This window comes from Gallinula chloropus (assembly GCF_964237585.1).
Source record: "Gallinula chloropus genome assembly, chromosome: 2".
Classification (NCBI taxonomy): Eukaryota; Metazoa; Chordata; class Aves; order Gruiformes; family Rallidae; genus Gallinula; species Gallinula chloropus.
The window spans coordinates 50,776,836-50,797,169 of NC_140086.1; the positions used below are offsets into that span (position 1 = coordinate 50,776,836).

The window sequence follows — 20,334 nt, forward strand, 5'->3', positions numbered from 1 at the left end:
ATCAAAGGTGGGTGTTTTAGCAATGTGTTTTCCTTTTGTTTTGGGGGGTTTTTTTCTTCCTTCCACACACTTACTTCATGTGCTCTTCCAACCCACATTTTGTTTCGCTTTGGCACTGAGAGGCTCTTACATAATTTTTCTAAAATACATCAGTGTTGTGCTGTAATAGCCCAGAAGGCTCCAGCCTGCATTTTTGCAGAGGTTTGGGATGACCGCAGTAGAATGGTGTATTGTTTTTGATAAGGCCTGTTTTTGGAGGGTTCTTAAATGCCTGTTTCTCTGCTGTTGGCCTCTTCTCAAGTTTCTGATAAACAGAACTCTACAAGAGAGTGGGTGACACAACTTTTAACTTCCCAAATGCAGCACTTCAGTTTGTTTCAGGAGAACAGCTTAAAGAAAAGAATGCTCTGTAGATAACTGCAGCTGCCATGCTTCATCAGTTCCTGTTTACATGCTTGGTAATGAATGTTGTATATTTCTCTGTAATAAATTGCTATTAGCCTAAGATAAGCTTGGTGCAGTTAATTCTACAATCATTCACACTGATGTAAATGAGTAATAGTTCCTTGTGGGTCAGCACAGCTGGTGCAAGGTGTGTAAGGGAGAATCCAGCCTGCTAGAGGAAGATGTGGATGTATTTTAGAGTGCTGCATTTGAACTGATGGATTTCCAGCCTAGGACCTGTATTTAGATAAAGTGTTTGAAAGATTCAGCTCCTGACTGGTTTGGAGTAGAGGTCGTAGAATCACAGAATGCCTTGGGTTGGAAGAGACCTAGAGATCATATGGTTCCAACCCCGCTGCCATGGACAGGGACACCCTCTACTTGCCCAGGTTTCCCAAAGCCCCATCCAGCCTGGCCTTGAACACTGCCAGTGAGGGGGCAGCCACAGCTCCCCTGGCCAACCTGTGCCAGGGCCTCACCACCCTCACAGTAAAGAATTTCTTCCTAACATCTAATATAAATCTGCCCTTCTTCAGTTTAAACCCATTACCCCTTGTGCTATCACTGCACTCCCTGGTAAACTGTCTCTCCTACTTTTCTGTAGGCCCCTTCAGGTACTGGCAGGATGCAGTAAGATCTCTCTTGAGCCTTTTCTTCTGCAGGCTGAACAAGCCCAACTCTTGCAGCCTGTCTTCACAGGTGAGGTGCTCCAGTGCTCTGATTATCCTAATGGCCCTCCTCTGGACTTGCTGCAGCATTCTGTGTCTTTCTTGTACTAGGGACCCCAGAGCTGCATGCGGTTCTCTAGGTGGGGTCTCACCAGAGCAGAGTAGAGGGGCAGAATCGCCTCCCTTGACCTGCTGGTCATGCTGGTTTTGATGCAGCCCAGGCTATGGCTGGCTTTCTTGGGTGCCAAGCACACTCTGCTGGCTCATGTTGAGCTTTACATCAGTCAGGACCCCCAAGTCCTCCTCCTCAGGTCTGTCCTCAATCTGTCACCCAGCCTGGAGTTGTGCTTTGGATTGCACTGACCCACGTGCAGGACCTTGCATTTGGCTTTGTTGAACTTCATGTTCACACAGGCCCACCTCTCCAGCCTGTCAGGGTCCCTCCGGATGGCATCCTTTCCCTCCAGCATCGATCCCACCACACAGCTTGGTGTCATTAGCAAACTTGCAGAGGGTGCATTTGATCCCACTGCCCACGTCACTGACAAAGATGTTACAGTGCTGGTCTCAGTGCTGACCCTTGAGGAATGTTACTTGTTACTGGTCACCACTTGGACATTAAGCCATTAACCACGACTCTTTGACTGCAACTGTCCAGCCAATTCCTTATCTACTCAGTGGTCTATTCATTGAATCCATGTCTCTACAATTTAGAGACAAGGATATCAGGTGGGACAGCATCAAATGCTTTGCACAAGTCCAGGTAGATGACATCTGTCACTCTTCCCCTTACTGCTGTAACCTCATTGTAGAATGCCACCAAATTTGTTAGGCACAATTTGCCCTTAGTGAAGTCATGTTGGCTGTTGCCAATCACTTCCTTATTTTTAATGTGGCTGAGCATACTTCCAGGAGGTTCTGCTCCATGATCTTCCCATGCACAGAGGTGAGACTGACTGGTCTATAGTTCCCTGGGTCTTCCTTTTATCCCTATTTAAAAATGGAGATTATGTTTCCCCTATTCCAGTCAGTGGGAACTTCACCAGACTTCCATGAGTTCTGAGGAGGTGGAAGTGTCTCAGATTAACAGATCCCTTTGATGTGCATTAAGGTGAGACACAACTCAAGGTCTCTACATGAACATCAACTTTAATGGGTGTGCAGAGAACACACGCTGTTAATGTTGGCACTTTCACAGATAGATCTACCTAAACTATGCAGCTTTGTGGGAAATCAGGGTAGGCCCTAGTCTTCCTTAACAGCTTGGAGTGAAAGGAAAGGGAGAGGGGTAGAGAGATCACCAGTCCTGGATCCAGTGTTGCACCTGCTGACACAGGTATTCGGTGCAGAGCAAGTCCCCTGCAGATTTGTATGTGTCCCTGTTTATTGGCTCCAGTTCCAGGAGCAGTTGAGACACCAATACTTTTCCATACCTTTTTGGGCAAATCGAGAGTGACACCAGGCCCTTCCCCATAGCTTCCCTATTGGGGTTCACAGTACAGTCAGGGCTCATCCCTTACACAAATACAATGGATAGTGGCTTGGCCACTTCATCTGCCAGTTCCTTCAGTACACTTAGGTTGTCAGGTCCCATGGACTTGTGCATCTTTAGGTTCCTTAGATGTTCTCAAACCTGATCTTCATCTCTTCATCAATGTAGTTTTTCAGTCTCCCAGTGCCCACTTTGCCTTTTGTGACCTGGGCAGTGTGAGTAGAGCCTTCTGTGCTGGTGAAGACTGAGGCAAAAAAATTCCTTCAGTACCTTGGCCTGCTCCATATCCTTGGTAGCCAGATCTGTTTCATTCTGGAGAGGACCAGCATTTTCATTTGTCTTCCTTTTATCACTGGTGTACCTATAGAAACTTTCCCTTGACATCCCTGGCCAGATGTAATTCTATCAGGACTTTATCTTTCCTAACCTGATCCATGGCTGCTCAGACAGCTTCTCTGTAGCCTCCAGGCTGCCTGCTCCTGCTTCTACTCTCTGTAGGTTTCCTTTCTGTGTGTGAGTTTGCCCAGGAGCTCCTTGTTCATCCATGCAGGCCTCTGGCCTTTTTTGCCTGACATTTTTTTGTTGGGATGCGTTACTTCTAAGCTTGGAGGAGGTGATCCTTGACCACTAGCTAGCTGTCTTGGGCTACTCTTCCTTCCAGGGGTTTGTCCTGTGGTACTCTACCAAGCAGGTCCCTGAAGAGGCCAAAGTCTGTTCTTCTGAAGTCCTGAATAGCAAGTTTGCTGTGTGCCCTCCTTGCTGCCCTGAGGATCTAGAAATCCACCATTTTATGGAGTCATTAGCCACATCAGCTCTCTCTGGCTGTGAATGACTGGGACGGTCCAAGGTGTGACCTGAATGTGGACAACTCATCTTCTTGAGTTTTGAAGAGTAACTGTAGGTTTGTGACTTTTGCTTCTCTTCTGTCAGTCTCTTTTGGGTGCATGTATTTAGTCGTATGTTTGCTTATATGTATACATAAAAGGCTGTAGGGGTAAGAGCTGAACACAGAATCCCAGACTCGTAGGGGTTGGAAGGGGCCTCTGGAGATCATCTAGTCCAACCCACCCACTGAAGCAGGATCACCTACATCAGGTTGCACAGGATTGTGTCCAGGCAGGTTTTGAATCTCTCCAGAGATGGAGACTCAACAACATCTCTGAGAAGCCTGTGCCAGGGCTCTGTCACCCTTGGAGTGAAGAAGTTTTTCCTCATGTTCAGGTGGAGCTTCTTGTGTTCCAGTTTGTGCCCGTTGCCCCTTGTCCTGTCACTGAGCACCACTGAAAAGAGTCTGGCCCCATCCTCTTGACATCCTGGCAGGGTGGGGAACCAGAACACTGGGTCCCTTATGACATATCCCAGTTGGTCTGGCCTGGAAACCTACTCACTTTAATTTGCTGACAGCAGGTTGGGGTGAACAGTCAGAACCCAGGCTTGAAAAGCCTTGTATTTCTGAGGAGAATGAGAGTTTGCAATGTGGGTTTGGGTGTAGAAATGCCAAAAAAAAAAAAAAAAAAAAAAGAAAGGAATTGAGCATGGGGTAAAGAAAAACAATGCAACTTCAGAAGGTTTAGTACAAATCTCTCGTGACACCAAGGTGTCCAGGACAGAGAAGCCAGGGGCAAATGGCTTGGTGTTTTCAGAAGCAGCCAAGTCCTGACATAGGATGGTTTGTAACGGATCCCTGCACAACAGCTATGGAGCTACCACATCTGCAGCCTGAGCGCGGTTTTGGACATTTTGTTGCCAGATGGATAATGTAAAATGGAAGGAGTTCAGAGAACAGTGACAGAGTCATTAGATGGAGGGATTGATTTTCAGTCAACAGTTAGGATAAGCAATGCCTGTGGGAAAGGAAGACTTGGTAGTGATTTACAAATACTTGGGAAACACAAGCACTGAGGAATGAAAGGAACTATTTAGGATAATACAGAATTGCCCAAGGAAAAAGATGGAATTAAGAAACAAAGCATTTAAACAATTACCAGCTAAGATTTCCTAATCGTTGTTTGTCTAGTTGACTCCCAGGGGAGACAGTGGAAACTTCATTCCATAATCTATTACTTGTTAAAACGCTACTACGTGCGCTGTAGGGAAGCAGATGCCATTTTAGAGTCGGCTCTGTGTGCCAGACCTTGGGCAAGCAGTTTGTTAGTCAGTGCCCCCTTTGTTTGTTACAGCTGCTTTTGGAAAGGCACAGTTCTGATCCTGCCTTGAGTGCTGTCGTTGCAGGGTCACGAGCAGCAGGGGATGAAGAGGTGGTTGTACATTACTTCTCCAGCCCCACTTGGAGAGGTGGCTGATAATCTAAAGCTGGCAGTGAGACCGGGCAGTGATCATAAGCACCATATAGGAGCGGTGGTGCTTGATGAGGGCGATACAGCGAGTGCCTCTTCTGGCCTATTTGGGGATGTTCTCTGCTTTAGGGGGATTAAGAGATGCAGGAGATGTCTTTTTTTTTCTTCTTAGAGGTTGCCATAAATAACAACCTGGCTGTTCTCCATTTGCCTATAGCACAGGCACCGTGCGGAGAGAATGAGGCAGGAGATGGGCTTGATCCAGGTAGGGTACCACAAGGCTGCAGATCCACTCCATTCCTTCACAGCAGCCAATTTGCTGATATGGGTACAACCCCAGACATACCTCCTGATACAAACCATTTATTCTTCACCTGACTGAAGCATTTGCACACTACCTACCACAGTAGTGTACAACACAGGCAATACTGTCATGATCCAAGCTAATGGAAATAGTGAGCTCCCACTCGAGAGGGAAGTCAAAAATACGTATCAGGGATGTGAGATAAGGGCCCTTCTGCTCTGGTTCCCTGCACTGCCTCTGCTGCGTCCCAGGTTCTGTAGGAGTCTGAATTGAACTGTGGTCCATGACCAGCTTCCCAGCCTAATGAGCATCATATTTTGCGTGGGCTTTCCCAGCAGGACCCCACAGTCAGGCTCCTGCCCTGAGCTGGCTGTGCAGCTCTTGTGTCCCTGTGTGCCATGTCCTTTTCTGCTGTTTCTGACCTGTCTTCCACTGGCTGGAGGGGAAAGTCTCAGTACTTATATCAGGAGGAAGGCTGGGCAGGAGTAGAAGCTTCATGTTTAGCAATGTCTCACTATTTAGCATAGACTCACAGCATTTTTGCTGTCCATTGACTATTTCAGGTACTGCATCTATCACAGAATCACAAGGTTGGAAAAGACCTTTAAGATCATCAAGTCGAACCGTTCCTGTCCTATGCTAAACCATATCCCTAAGTACCTCATCTACCCTTTTTTTAAACACATCCAGGGATGGTGACTTAACCCCCTCCCTGGGCAGCCTGTTCCACATCCTGACAACTATTTCAGTGAAAATTTTTTTCCTAACATCTAACCTGAACCTGCCCTGGTGCAGCTTTGTGCCATTTCCCCTTGTGCTATCACCTGTTACTCGACTGGAGAGACCATCACCCACCTCTCTACAACCTCCCTTCAGGTAGTTGTAGGCAGTGATAAGGTCTCCCTTCAGCCTCCTTTTCTCCAGGCTAAAAATCCCCAGCTGCCTCAGCTGCTCCTCATATGATTTGCTCTCCAGCCCTTTCACCAGCCTGGTTGCCCTTCTCTGGACTCGCTCGAGGACCTCGATGTCCTTCTTAAGGTGAGTAGCCCAGAACTGGACACAGTACTCAAGGTGTGGCCTCACCAATGCTGAATACAGGGGCACAATCACTTCCCTAGACTTACTGGCCACACTGTTTTTGATACAAGCCAGGATGCCGTTGCCCTTCCTGGCTGGCTGGGCACACTGCTGACTCATATTCAGCCTGCAGTGTGCCCAGGCGGCCTAAGAAAGCAAAGGTGGGGGGAAAAAAAAAGGTGCCTGAATGAGGAGAAATTTAATTTCAGCGAAATTATTTCTGCCTTCATTTGTGATACAAGTTCACAGAGTGTTTATTTTCTTTTCAATTCAACAGGTTATCACTGCCAGCTTATCACCGTTCTTCTTTGTCATGACTGCCAATGCACTAACAGTTTCTTGGTAAGTGCCTGCGTGAGCTTTCCTCTTACTGGTAAAAGTGAATTTCCACACAGTGCTTCATGTGGAAATACTTTTTAAATGTCAGGTCCCATTAGTGCCAGTAATATTTTGCATGTAAGGAGAACCAGGTGTGCGATGATGGATGCGGTACAGTAATAGGAGCAGAAGAGCGTTTCTTCTGCCTCTGCGGGAGAGCAGGGATGTTTCAGGCATTAAGCCTGGCCGCAATTCGCTCGGCGTGTTTTACAGCTAGACAAATGCTGCAACAGGCAAATAAATGACCCATTCAAAGGCACGCTATAAATTAGTGGTGGAATTGAATGTAGAACACGGGAGTCATGGTTTGGTGACAGCATCTTTTTAACCAGTCGAGTGCATTCAAGTTCCCCTAACACGGTGTACGTACTGTGAATGAGGAAAATGAAACAGTGGCCACAAACTTTTTCCAGAGCTGTATCTAGATTTTTCTAACACAGGGCTGTGCATTATGGGTTACCTAATTAGGTGGTAATGTAAAGGATTGGAGTGTGAACTCCTTTGGTCAAAGACAATGGTTTTGGTCTGTATTTGCCCAGTACCCAGAGAAGGGAAATGCCAGCCCGTGACTGATGCTCCTAAACACTTCTGCTGTGCAAATAGCAACTAAATACAGGAGTAGGCATCTACCTCAGAGGACAGATTTGTTGTTGGAAATAAAAATCTGCTTACTTTGGAAAAGCTTTAAGCTTAAGCTTCCCTTTTTCCCTTTGCCTGCCATCCTTCAGCTTCAGCTCCACACTAAATGGAATTAGCGTGTTCTTTTTCCAGGAATGATTAAGAAGTTATAGGGAAGAGAATCTCGGTTTAAACTAACCCCACATATGTATATGTGAACATCCCCCTATGCATGTTAGACACATGTAATCTCACATACCAAAATAAGACACATAATATTTTTTAGCTCTTGGAATCCATTTATGTGGCCTGTGCATGCAAGAGGCCAAACTAATACGAGTGTACCCAAGCCACTCCTAATCCAGACCATTACCTGGCCAGTCCTCAGTGTGTTTTATGTGTGCTTGTGCTGGTGTGTGCTAGGGTCAGGATTTCACATATGGATGTATGTGCTGGCCTGTCTACTGAAAAGTCAAGTGAGCACAGGGACCTGTGTAGTTGCACACATACTACGTGCCCGTTGTGCGCCGAGCGTAATGGCCATGAGGAGCACATCTGTGTCTTGTAGAAGAAACTTTGCTTTAGCCCTCAGGTCACTGTTACGCTTCGACTGCCACAATTTCTTCTATTTATTCATTTTCTTGAGTTCTCATTGCTTGTGCATCAGCAGTGCCTTGGCTTATCAGCAGAGCTCTGGAAATAGTTTGTTAGATGATGGCAGCTGCGAAGCACTCACGAGATCATTAATCATCAAGTTTTTTAGTGTTGCTTCAGTGTTGTCATGGACAATATCATATGTTCATTTCTGAGTGATGGGCAAATGCAGTTAGCTGTCACCCCACAATAAACAGAAGCTGGAGGACTTTGCCAGATGGTAAATTGAAGGTAAATCAAGTGTTGGCGTCTAGCCATGGTTTTGGCTCTGCTTCATCTTGAAGTTATAATGGAGGTTTCTGTTGGCCTCGTAGTCTGGATTGCATGGGCATGTGGCTACCTCGGATTTCGGAGCTGTCAAAGAGGGATTCTCTGATGTAGGACATAAGATATTAAAGAACAAGTTAAATGCAGGCACCTTTTCACAGACCAGGGCTGTTACAGTTTACTATCTCTTGTACAGAATTGCCAGTATGATCTTTAGAATGATTCATCAGAGAGAGGTTTCCTTTTTTTAAAGTCTCTGTTAAACATGTTGTAGAAAACAACACATCTACAGAAATGACATACACACAAAAAAGTAATTTCTAAGGCTCTGTTGGTTTTAGGTCTTCCAAAATGCAATGTTGTTTGGGTTTGGTTTTTTTTTCCTTTAGGATAAAGAATACATTATTCAACCTTAGCTTCCAAAGGAATTACTGCAAAGGGTGTGTTTATAACTGGAGCTGAAATCCAGGCACGACACTGGGTGCTCGGAGGTTGTTAGTGGTTACAGGCAGATGGACTCACGTGGTGTAGATCTTTCTGAAAAGCTTGCAGCCCTCACAGCCCTTGGCTCCTTGTTGGTAATTCCACATTTTAAGGTATTCGGTCTCCACAGTGGCCTGTCTACAGACTGTAACACCTACTTTTCAGGGCTGATTACTGTGTAATTGTAAGACACTGTTATACAATGTTTGTTCCTCTAAGGAACAAGGGCGATTATGTGATTTTTAAAACAGCTCACCAAAGCTAAGATTTCAGGGAATGTAATGCTATTAAAGACCAGAAAGCCTTCAGCTTTACACACTTTTTTTTTCCCCAATGAAGAAAAAAAAAAGTCCTCTTATAAATGAACTTAACAGAAGTTTGTTTTGTTTATAAAGTTCATTAAAGAGCTTTTCTGTTTCATAAGCTAACTAAGCCATGAGGCCAAGACGGAAGGAAGGTCAGTAGGCTTAGCTTTGCACTATTATAAAAGGGGAGATGAGTCGGCATCCTACTGTATTCCTGTCAGCTATGACAGCAGAGATTTGGAAATTACTAACAATTGCATGGATTGAGTGTCTTGGCAGCTTATTCCACTGAATGGTTTTGTTTGTCAAACCATTCCTCCCAGTTTGGAGCCCCGTTTCTAGCCTGAGCCAGGGAGGGAAGCGTTGGTGCCACCACTGCGCTGTGAGCAGCGGGGAAGGAAGCGCTTGGGCACACGTACCATCCTGGCTGGGGCATGGTCCTTCACCAAGCTCCTCGTGAAGAGAAGCAAACATGGGGATTTCCACTGGGTTCACTCTGCCAGTGGGATCTCCCCAGAGCAAAATTCTTCCCCACACCCCCCCACCTGCCCCCAGCCCCGATTTCCTCAGTGCAGAAGACCTAGGCTTTACAGCTCCACATGACTTTGTCAGGTTTTCAGGACAGAAGGCAAATGGGAATTGCAAGGGGGAACTAGGTTTGAACCTAATGAGGTTCAAACTCTCCTGCCTCCCTTTCCCATTCTCGCTAGTGTATGGGGGTGCAGCTCTTCTCATAACTAGATGCAGCCTTCTCTGTCTAGATTCCTGTCTGTGCATTTTCACGTGAATAGCACCAGCCCTAAAATACAGGAAGGGTAGTTTCTGATGAGCTCAGTTAAATAAGAAGCTTCTTTTGGCCTTTTCTTGGCAAAACAAATAAAAAAAACGCCTGGGTTATTGTCTCTAGGTTGAAATGTATTTAGATAAAATAATATCTTGCTCTTAATGTTGTGCTTTTTGGCATTGCATCATGTAGAGGGACTTGCCTTATGCTAAATTTGTGGTATACTTTGTTTACAGCCTTGTGATCAGTGGGGTTGGAGAAGCTTTGCTTGTTTACGCTGAAAGGACAGGCACATAAAGAGGAACCAGATCTCACCAGCTGGAAAAGAGCTGACTTGCAGCCTAGAGACCCTATCGTGAAAAAAATGCAGCAGCAGGAATGAAGAAGCACAACCAAACAGAAGGAAGGAGACCTATTGTTGGTTTGGGTTTGTTTTTTTTTTATTATTATTAAGACAGAAAAACCATGCTATTAATAGTGCTGGTAAGAGAGCAGCATAGTTGGCAGGATGCTTAGGAGCCTTTGCCTCAAAGCACAAGACACAAACTGTTTCTGATTGATGTGGTAAAGGAAAAGCTGCAGTGTCTCATGCGGATGGCTCTGTGTGAAAACCTCGTGGGACCTCCCTTCTCGAGCAGGGAACTGGACTCGGGACGAGCAGCATTTCCCCACTGGATGCCCCTGCTTTTTGTTGTTGTTGGAAGCTGACAGCAGGTTGTACCAAATAATGTCCAGACCCTGCCATGAATTCTGGGTCAGGAAGGATGGACTTTGTCTCCGTCTGTTCTGTAAGCAGCAGGCTGCTGCACACAGGTCTCCAGTCACGTCGTCTGAACTGGCACGGTGACTGAGGCCATGGGGCTTCTGGAGATAATCCCCTTCTGGAACTGCAGCAGGTCGACAGCTTTGCAGAATGGGGAAATCAGCAATAAATCTCAATATCTGTGGTCACTGCTCTTTGCGTATTTTTTTTTTTCCTTCTTCCATTCTCCCAAGATTTCTTTTGAACTCTGTGAATTTTTGTCAGCTGGAGGGGGTGGAGGGACTCATACTCTTCCCAGCAGTGAGTGGTTTGTCTCTTAAATTATTGGAAGTGGCAACAAAGATTATGAACCGTGAATGAATGTCATAAAGAGTGTACGACAATTCATCTCAAGAGTTCTTAAAATAATTTCATTTCTGGTTGCTTAATGGCTGTTAGAAATTAGTCTTGATATATTAATGCCTGGGAAGGCAATCCATCTGGAAGTAATATTAAATGACGAACTGCTAATATTGTGGGGAAGGTCTGCATGGTAAAGAGAGCTTGGTAACAAATCTTCAGTGAGGAGAGGGACTTGTCTACATGTCATTAGATATCTAAAGTGTAGGCCCTTAGTCTAAGATGACAGAATTTCCGTTGTAGTCAATGGAAGGAGACAGGGGGTTGCCCTCACAGAGGTGATTCTTCACAAATAGATGGGTTAATATGACTGAAAGACCCTCTGGAAGTGCAGATCTCTCTGCAGATGGAAATTAGAGGACTAGTCCAGACAAGTGTTGCATCTAGAAGGCTACAGTAGTTGAGGTGTGTCTTCTTCAATCTAGCAAGTTCCACCGGCTAGGTTTTATGGTATAGCTACATTTTACCTTCACCTAGAACAGCACAGTTTAACAAAAATGGCCAGATTACTTCTTCTTTACAAAGAATTGCAGTCAGTTCCTACAACTGGAGAGTTTTAGTTAAAGATTAGGTGGTTTTCAGAAAAAAATGCTGTAGTTTAAAAAAGAGAATTCAGGGAAGTATTCCAGCCTGCATTGTACCTAAGCTGCCCCAATTTAATTGCAAGGGGTCTGTTTATACTGGCATGTTGTCTGTGCAAGTTAGGTCATGCTCCAGCTTGAGTTTGGAGCGAGCTCTTTCCTTCCCAGGTGGTAAAACCCGGGCTTGGGTAGAAAGGAGGGAAGAGGGACAAGCATGGATGGAAGGTGTGCTTGACCAACACGAGCAACATGCCACGGGTGGCTGAGCCCACTGAGCCAAGACACAGCCAGGCATGGACCTTCGCAGCCTTCCATGCCTGTGACTTCCAACAGTGCTGAGAGTAATGGCTGCAACACGCTGCTTTTCCCCAGACAACCAGCTCTGCCAGCCAGTCAAGACAATATCCTTGCTGTGCCACCTTTCTGCTGATTATGAAGTCACTAGTGACCCTAGGAGACCTCAAAAGAGTCCCTGGGCGATAGCTGATGTTTTGCAATCATAGCTGGAACCTTTGCTGGGGGAAAGCTCTCTGTGTACCTCTCTTCTTGCATAACCTTCAAGGGTTGGCTGCAGTCTGGAATATTTTTTTTCCTTCCTCTCTGTCATCTGTGCCGTTCACAGCAACGTACCAAACCCCAGAACACCCATTTGCTTTCTTGCTGGAGGTCTTAGCAGGAAGTGAGCAGCCAAATCAGCAGCCGGGGTCAGGGTAGCACCTTGCTGGTGGAGGGTGTGCTTGGGGTGGCTGAGGGAAGGATGTTTGGCTGCAGCAGGCAGAACGTCGCCTGGATGGGAGACGTCTGCTTCCTTTTTATTTAACTCCATGCAGGGTAAACAGCACTGAGCTGTTTGCTTCTGCTTTCATTGTTGTGCCTTGGTGCCACGTGCTTGTGTTCCTAAGGCTTGATGCGTGTAAAATACTGCAGGTTTAAACTGACTGCTGCACAAGCAAATCAGTGAAGCTGAGTTAACAGTGAAGTTGGGCTCCTTGACTCAAACGTGACTTGGAAGAAAGGTCACCCTCCGGATGGACCTCACCTGCTTCAGGCGAGGAGGACTCCTGTGGGCCAGCACAAGGCTCAGCAGTCTTGCAGAAGACTTGAAGTAGGGTGCAAGTGGAGCCCCAGGGCCTTCAAAATCCATCTTTATGAATTCCGAGTTGTCTCGAGGTGATAAAGGCATGGGTTGACTTTCTTCTTCCTCAGGCCATGGCAGAGGTGGCAGCAGAGACGGGCTCCAGCATGGCAGCCGCCCCTGTGGGAATGCCTGGGAGCAGTGGGCTGCACGAGCCTTGCCAGCAGCGCCAGCTGATGGAGGGTCAGCCCTGCTGTAGGGGAAAAGGGGAGAGCCCTTTGGAGGGCTTCTGGCTGTTGGAACAAGTGGTGCCTTTGTGTGTGTGCTGCGGTGGGCACGTCAGCCTGGGAACAGCGAGCTGCAGCCCTCAGTCTTAGCTGGCAGTTCAGCACGTGCATGCAATGCAAATCTACAGGTGAGCCATGGGAGAGCACCTACAGGGAGACCCTGGCTCCACACCCCTCCCTCCCCCACCCCAGCCACTCTCCGGAAAGGATGCATTCCCACCATTGGCACCCAAGGGAGAAGAGACACAGTGAGGCACGAGTTGGGCTCCTTGGCCACAAACAGCCCCAGGCAGGGAGGCAGTGACATCAGAGGGGAAAGGCGGGGAAGACAGGCATGTCCTGGTTGCTAGTGGAGGGTGGTGGCTTGGGTGGGATGGGGCAGAACAAACCTTGTGGTCTTTAATTCAGCCCTGCCTCAGAAGGAGGGATACTGCATGGTGAAAACACATTTCAGGGTTGTTAACAATGGTCTCTGAAGTGCGAAACCTTGGAAGTCAAAGCTGTAGATCTTGCAAGACTACTGAACAGTTGTGTTCACGAATTTAGAGAATGAATATGGAAGGAGTGGATTATTTATATCTGATTGACCTTTTTTCCTGTCAGTCAGGGATACAAAGTGACAAGCACAAAGCTTTGAGGAAGGAGGAGCTCCTTTACATGGCAAAGATGGAATGACACTAATTAATACCTGAATGCAAAGCAATGGGCCTGTTGCTCAGCTGCTGGAAGAGCCCCTTGCTTTTGGCAGTACCCGCCATTTAAGGAACTTGGGGTCTGAAGGCTCCCCAGTTCTGGGAGCGTGCCGGTCTTTCTGAGGGACAGCAGGTCCCTGAAGGCTGATTTCCCATCTACCAGTTTCGATCAAACCACTGTCAGAGACGGTCCTGAACCCTGGGACACCTGTTTGATCCTACCTTGTTTGCACTTCCATTTTCCAAATTGCTTTGTTCCTCTCACTGGAGTAATTGGTTTGGGGCAAGGCCTGTGTTACCCACTCTGGAGGCATGACTCTTGCATGTGGCTGGCCTTCATGGTGAAGACCCCCTATTTAAAGCCAAGTGCCAAGGGAAGAAGACTGAAATGGTAAAGCTTGGTGGGTGTTGACTACAAGTGGGTTACTAAAATGCAGGCGGCAGAGATGTGGTTTCGAAACAAGCTTCTGGATCTGGCAGCTGTGACATAGCTTCCAGCAGAAAATGTTATTAAATTAATTAAGCAAACCTGATGCTTATCACTGAAGTGATTCTGTTGCTGCTTATTGCTGTGTGCCTGGTTTACTTCGTGTCGGAAGGGAATCTCTGCCCATCTTTCAAGACTGGTTTCATACTGAAGCCGAAAATCTGTGGGGTGCCTGGTCCCAGCAAAAAGCAATAGGAAAAACTTTTTTCTTTAATTTTTTTTTTTTTTAAAAAGCAACAGACGTATTAAAAGCATAGATAATGGCAGGACATGGTATATAATGGCAGGACAGGGGGGAATGCACTAAAGCTAAAGGAGGGAAGGTTTAGATTAGATATTAGGGGGATGTTTTTTACAGAGAGTGGTGAGGTGCTGGAACAGGCTGCTCAGAGAGGTGGTGGATGCCCTGTCCTTGGAGGTGTTCAAGGCCAGGTTGGATGGGGCCCTGGGCAACCTTATGTAGATCCAGGCCTGGAGGTTGGTGGCCCTGCCTGTGGCAGAGAGGTTGGAACTCTATGATCCTTGAGGGTCCCTTCCAACCCAGACCGTTCTATGATTCTATGATTAAAACACTTGGTAAGGCACAGAGTTCTGGTTTACTCCTTTTAACGCCTGTATACAAGTTGGTGCAGGAGTGTGTATGTGCATTCATGTTCTTGTCTCCCATCCTCCAGAAGATCCGAAGAATTCAAGAAATGTGATGTCAACACCAGGCATGTATTTGAAAAGGGTGCTTTTATTAAGCGTTGCAGGAAAGTTGGTGTGCTGGGAGCTGCACCGAGTGCTGAGGAAAGGTTTCCTCCAGCTTTGTTGTACCCGTAAGCTAAAGGAGGAGGTGGGTTGGTGAAAACTCCCCTGCAAATTTGTCTTGCCCGGAGCGGAACTTGGCTGAACAGCTTTCAGACAGATCATCTGCTACTGCAAGCCAGGCAACAGGCTCAGTGTGAAACTTTAATCCTGTTCCAGACGACTGACACAAGGACAGGCTTATTTTGTTTGAAAAGGAGGTGTGGGTGAAAGGAAGGGGATTGGGGGCAGAACTCAAAAAAATACTGAGGCCAAAACCCTTTTGTAACCAGGAGATAAAATGGGATGAGATTTGCTTCTGACAAACGCATTGCTTATTCCCAGTGTTTTTTTAATTGGGGTACATGTTACAAATACATGTCTGTTTAGTCCCAAAAAGGAATTAGAGGAGCCCATAAAGGTTGTGTAACCGTTTCCATATTAATTGCCTGGTTTAAGAAGCTTTGCCCTTTTTTAACTGTGCTTTGAAAGTGCCATTGTGTAAGCCTTGATTTCTGCTAGAAATTTGGCTGGGTTTTGGAAGAATGCAGGTGAAAAAGTTGTACTATCTCTTCTTGGTCACTGGCTGAGTTGGGGAGCGTACCTCCTCCTTACTACCTGGGATGGGAACTGGTCACATGGTGCTCTTCTACCTTTTAATAAACGCCTCGGCTTTTGGACTAGGTGGGGGCAGCCAGTTGGCATGTTAAGCTCTTGATTTGATGGTATATTGCTGAGAGCATGCTTAATGTATTGTGTCTTACGGTCTGTCATTAAGATTTAAGAACATCTCACTCAGAGCTTGTTCCATTCCCAGCCTGTGTAGAGAAGTCTGTATGTGGAAGAATGGAGGGAAATGGGTGCGAACCTCTCCGAGCGCTCCTGCCTGGCAATGGATGTGATCCCTCTGCTGCATTCACAGGTGTGGCTGTAGGAGATGCTGTGTAATGTCAGGAACTGAGAGCGCTCGAGCTTTTCTCCCCACTCTTGGGCACCAGCAGTCCTGTACTTTTCATGACTCCACACGAATGTCATTTTGACAGAGGCGCAGACATGTACTGTTACAGACGAGGCCAGTGAAGAGGTGGTTGCTCTACATAAGACTTCACATTGGTTCGAGTATTTGAGGGTCAGGACACTGTGGGAAGCAGATGTCTGGCCCATTTTCCTGTAGGAGTTCAATCCATGTTTACACTTACACTTCTGATTTCCGTGCTCCTTGTTGATGAGGAAAGGGAGTGCACCCACAAGTCTGCTGCAGTGGCAAGCACCCAGTACCTCAGTACCAGGTAAGAGCATCGGCTGCCTGAGGCAAGCTGGCTGAATATAATAAGCCTCCAGCACAACCCCTTCACAACTGGTAAGGAGAAGGGTTGATGTGGTCTGGAGGAAATGGTTATTTGAATCGAGAAATTATTAGTTTGGAGTTAGGCTCCTTAATTCATGGGCAACAAAGATGGAGAGGGAAGGTGTAGAGCAGGGAACGTCATTTGCTATGCCAAAGTGCGGAAGGAATCACAGAATCCTAGGGGTTGGAAGGGACCTCAAGACATCATCAAGTCCAACCCCCCTGACAAAACAGTATCACTAATACCTGGTGGGTTAAAGTTTCTGTTGACAGGGTTCAAGCATGAGGTTGTTGTTAAGCAGAAATGTTCCAGAGGTAGGTGAACGCACACTGTAAGAACTACACTGCTGTAATTAGCAGTCACACTGCAACAGCAGAAAGCATTCACTGACTGGGATGGGAAGCACTGCAAGGCAAGTATTTCTCAGAATTTCCTTTGAGAGCTGTGGAGACATAGCCAGCCTGGGTCATTGTCCCCTCTAGCCCTGGCTGGAGATGGGAACCAGAAGGGATTTTTGCTGTTTATCCATCACGCACCTTCTGGGACACCAAGGGATGAGCTCTGGCTTCAAACAAGGCATGGAGAACTTCTTTCAGGGAGCTACTTATGATGCCTAGAAATCAGTCTGCTCTCTGTCTTCTCAGGGGAGGGGTCCCTGTACCTCCATTCCAGTTACCTCCACAAGTTAGCAAATTAAGTTTGTTCAGGTTGGAGCAGTCAGAAGAAATTTTAATTGACATCCTCTACCCCCATAAGCCTGCAACCCTGTGGACAGTCCAATGCCAGCAAAAAAGATTATCAGGATGTTGCCAGGAGTGCTCAGCGCGACCCTTACAGCGAGTTTCTTCATTAGCTGAACAACAAGGTGCCAACCACATTTCAGTGGCACTGGAGATGAAGCTGAAGGCAAAGTTGTATGCAACTCAGTGGGCATTGCCCTGGATCTGGCTTGCAGCAGTTGAATGACCTGGTGTACTTGTGTAGAAGCTCTTGGTGGAGAACACCCCAATAGCTGTAGCGGAAGAGACACAATAAATTAGCAGGCAGAAGAAAACAGCATCCAAGTTCTTCCCTGCCATCCTGCTTCTGGCTGTCACACTGCCAAAGGCTGAGATCTGCAAATCACTCCGGCGATGGCCGCTCGGAAAACAGAGTTGAACTTTCTTTAAAACATTGTCTTCCTTCAGGGCAAAGTTAATTGTTTTCCCTCATTTAATGTCTCCAGTTGCATTCAAAGAATTAGGATGTAGGGTAGACACAGAAGCTACAAATTTCAGCAAGGCGGCTTTTATTTCTCTGTTATACTTGTCTGTTCATCCTGTCTTCAGCATGGGTGCTCCTTGGGCTCATTATTGATGATGAATAAGAACAGACTGTGCGGAGATTAACACAGATGGCTGTAGCCTCAAGACTCGATGAGCTGTAACCAAAGAAAATAAATCTCTGCTTTCAAGGAGAGCCTTACACAACAGAATTTCATGTGGCTCAGCTGTATTCAAAGTGGAATATTAAAGTTGCTGAGCAAAGCATTGGAGGGCTCATGTTGTGAATAGCCATGTTGTATGGGCAAGTTGCTTACTGCAGCCTCTCAGATGGAAAAAAAAAACCCCTTCAACTGTACTGTTTTCTTTTGGGTTAAAACAAACAAACAAACCCATAGCACAAACCCTCGGTGATTCAGAAGTCTTTGGAGAAAAGCAGTGTAGTTCACCAGAGCAAATGCTGAATTGCCAAGGCAGCACTGCTGAAAATTTTGCACAGAGGAACCCTTAACCTCCTGCTACAGAAATCAGTGTGAAAGCTAGAAAAATGACTTCCCCTTTCTCTTCAAAAACTCTCTCATGTTTTTTTTTACTCTTTTTGTTTCTGAAGACATGATGCAAGGGCACCATTCTGGTTTAAACTCCCCTTTGAACCCATTTAAAGTCAGTTTTAAAGGCGTAAATATGGTAGAAAACAGTTAAGATGACAGTGTAACCTCTTGATGACAACATCTGGGGCTTCAGCAGCTCATGGGAAAGTGGGGAGAGTTTTCTAGACCAGAGGAAACTTGGGTCTATTACGGTCTTCTACACTGGGAGTTAATAAACCACATCTTAATTTAAATGGATGCAAATTAAATCGGCTTATCAATCAATCACGATTCTCTGTTTACTACGTATGGGCTCCAGGCTAGATACAGCTCCCTCAAACAGATGGTTGTGCTGATGGGAATGTCTTAAGACATGACTTCAGCTAGGAGGAGGAAAACAATGGAATGTTGTATTGCACCAGCAATTGTTTCATCCAAATGTAAAGACTGGAAGGGTTTTGCATGTGGTTGTGTTTTTTAGGGAAAAGAAACAAGGGAACATACTCTTAAAGAGCCAATGTATTTCACAGAATCACAGAATGGTCTGGGTTGGAAGGGACCCCAAGGATCATAGAGCTCCAACCCCCCTGTCACAGGCAGGGCCACCAACCTCCAGGCCTGGATCTACACAAGGTTGCCCAGGGCCCCATCCAATCTGGCCTTGAACACCTCCAGGGATGGAGCATCCACCACCTCTCTGGGCAGCCTGTTCCAGCACCTCACCACTCTCCATAAAAAACATCCCCCTAATATCTAATCTAACCCTTCCCTCCTTTAGCTTTAATCCATTCCCCCTTGTCCTGCCATTGTCTACCCTTTAAAAAAGTTGATTCCCCTCCTGTTTGTATGTTCCCTTCAGGTACTGGAAGGCTGCAATGAGGTCCCCCCGCAGCCTTCTCTATGCTGAACAAGCCCAGCTCCCCCAGCCTCTCTTTGTAGGGGAGGTGCTCCAGCCCTCTAATCATCTTCATGTTCCTCTTCTGAACCCTCTCCAACAGTTCCACATCCTTCTTGTATTGGGGGCCCCAGATCTGGACACAGTACTCCAGATGGGGCCTCAGGAGGGCAGAGTAGAGAGGGACAATCACTCCCCTGTCCCTGCTGGCCACCCCTCTTCTGATGGAGCCAAATTTCATGTTGGTCTCTCTGAGAGACTCTATGAACTCACTTTGTGACAAATCCTCTCATGGGCTGAAGATTTAGCTATTTTGCCTTAATAGGAACGTACAAAGTACTCGGAAATATTTTTGACCACTCCAAAAATACATTCCTGCTATAGAATTCTATCATCATTTTCCACATGATGGTTTAAAAACAAACAATAAAGGAAGCCCATGGCATGAGATTTCAGCTGGAGCGTTCTTTAACGTCTTGAAGTTTTGCAGGGTATTTTTGGTGTGGAATCCATTAAGTTTCCTTGTCATTGTCCTGGTTTCCTCCTGTATTCTACAGTAGCCTTATATAAATTACCATAGTTACAGTGATGCTGTTATGCTGAAAAGGAACATTTCTATTACTTTATTGCTACACTGTTAAGTGCAAAAGGGTATAGTTATTAAAGCAGTCAGTAAGTTTAAGAGCAGCAGTTCTGCTTGTTTTCCCAGCTTTTTAATTGATCTGGTTTTCCCCCTAAGAATCCCACAGATAGGATCTAAGCTTGGTTGCACTCTGGGGATGGTGTTCACTGATCTACTGGCTTCTGCTCCGTGGAGAGCAGCAACCCAGATGCAGGTGGGCTTCCATATGCTTTGTTGGGCTTCTCCAGTGTCTGATCAGGTCTTCAGTGAAGGCAGCTGCTGCGGCGGCTGCTATCCCCATACTCAGTTACTTCTTTTAGTGAAACTACAGAGTAACGTCCTGGAGACTCCTGTAATTGTCTCAGACTCAATGATAGGTACAAAAGCGAGCAGGGGAGGCCTGAGTGTCATCAGACATGTTTCAGATCTTTAAGAAATTAAGGAGAGAATAACTTGGATGGTTAGCAAATCAGAGTGATAGGTTCAAAAGATCGTGTTTGCAAAGTGTCTGCCCTTCCTGCTAGTAAGGAATATTTAAACTTCTCAGTCCTGTGTTCTTACAGACTTTCATGTGAACCCTCCTTTGTCTTTCTAACTATGGAGCAGCTTTGGGTCAAAGACTGCCATTTCTTTAAAATTTGTCCATAATAATTGTGCTGCCACCACCGATTAAATTCACCAGATATTTTTCTTCCTGGCCTCCTGCAGCTTTAATCTGAAACTTTCCATTTTCCTGTCCATGGACACCATCACAGCCTGAACAGAGTCCAATTTT

At 46.2% G+C, this 20,334-nt stretch overlaps 1 protein-coding gene across 1 annotated transcript in view; it reads left to right on the forward strand.

The window, feature by feature from the left end:
• TMEM241 (transmembrane protein 241) overlaps positions 1–10,713 on the forward strand; it is a gene marked incomplete at its 5' end in the record, with an annotated part of 62,264 nt that extends 51,551 nt beyond the window's left edge. Inside the window, 2 exons of the mRNA XM_084260569.1 lie at positions 6,560–6,624; positions 10,008–10,713. Of these exons, the coding sequence (XP_084116695.1) occupies positions 6,560–6,624; positions 10,008–10,068 (126 nt within the window). The 3' untranslated portion in view covers positions 10,069–10,713. The remainder of the gene's footprint in view (positions 1–6,559; positions 6,625–10,007) is intronic.
• Positions 10,714–20,334: the final 9,621 nt, after the last annotated feature.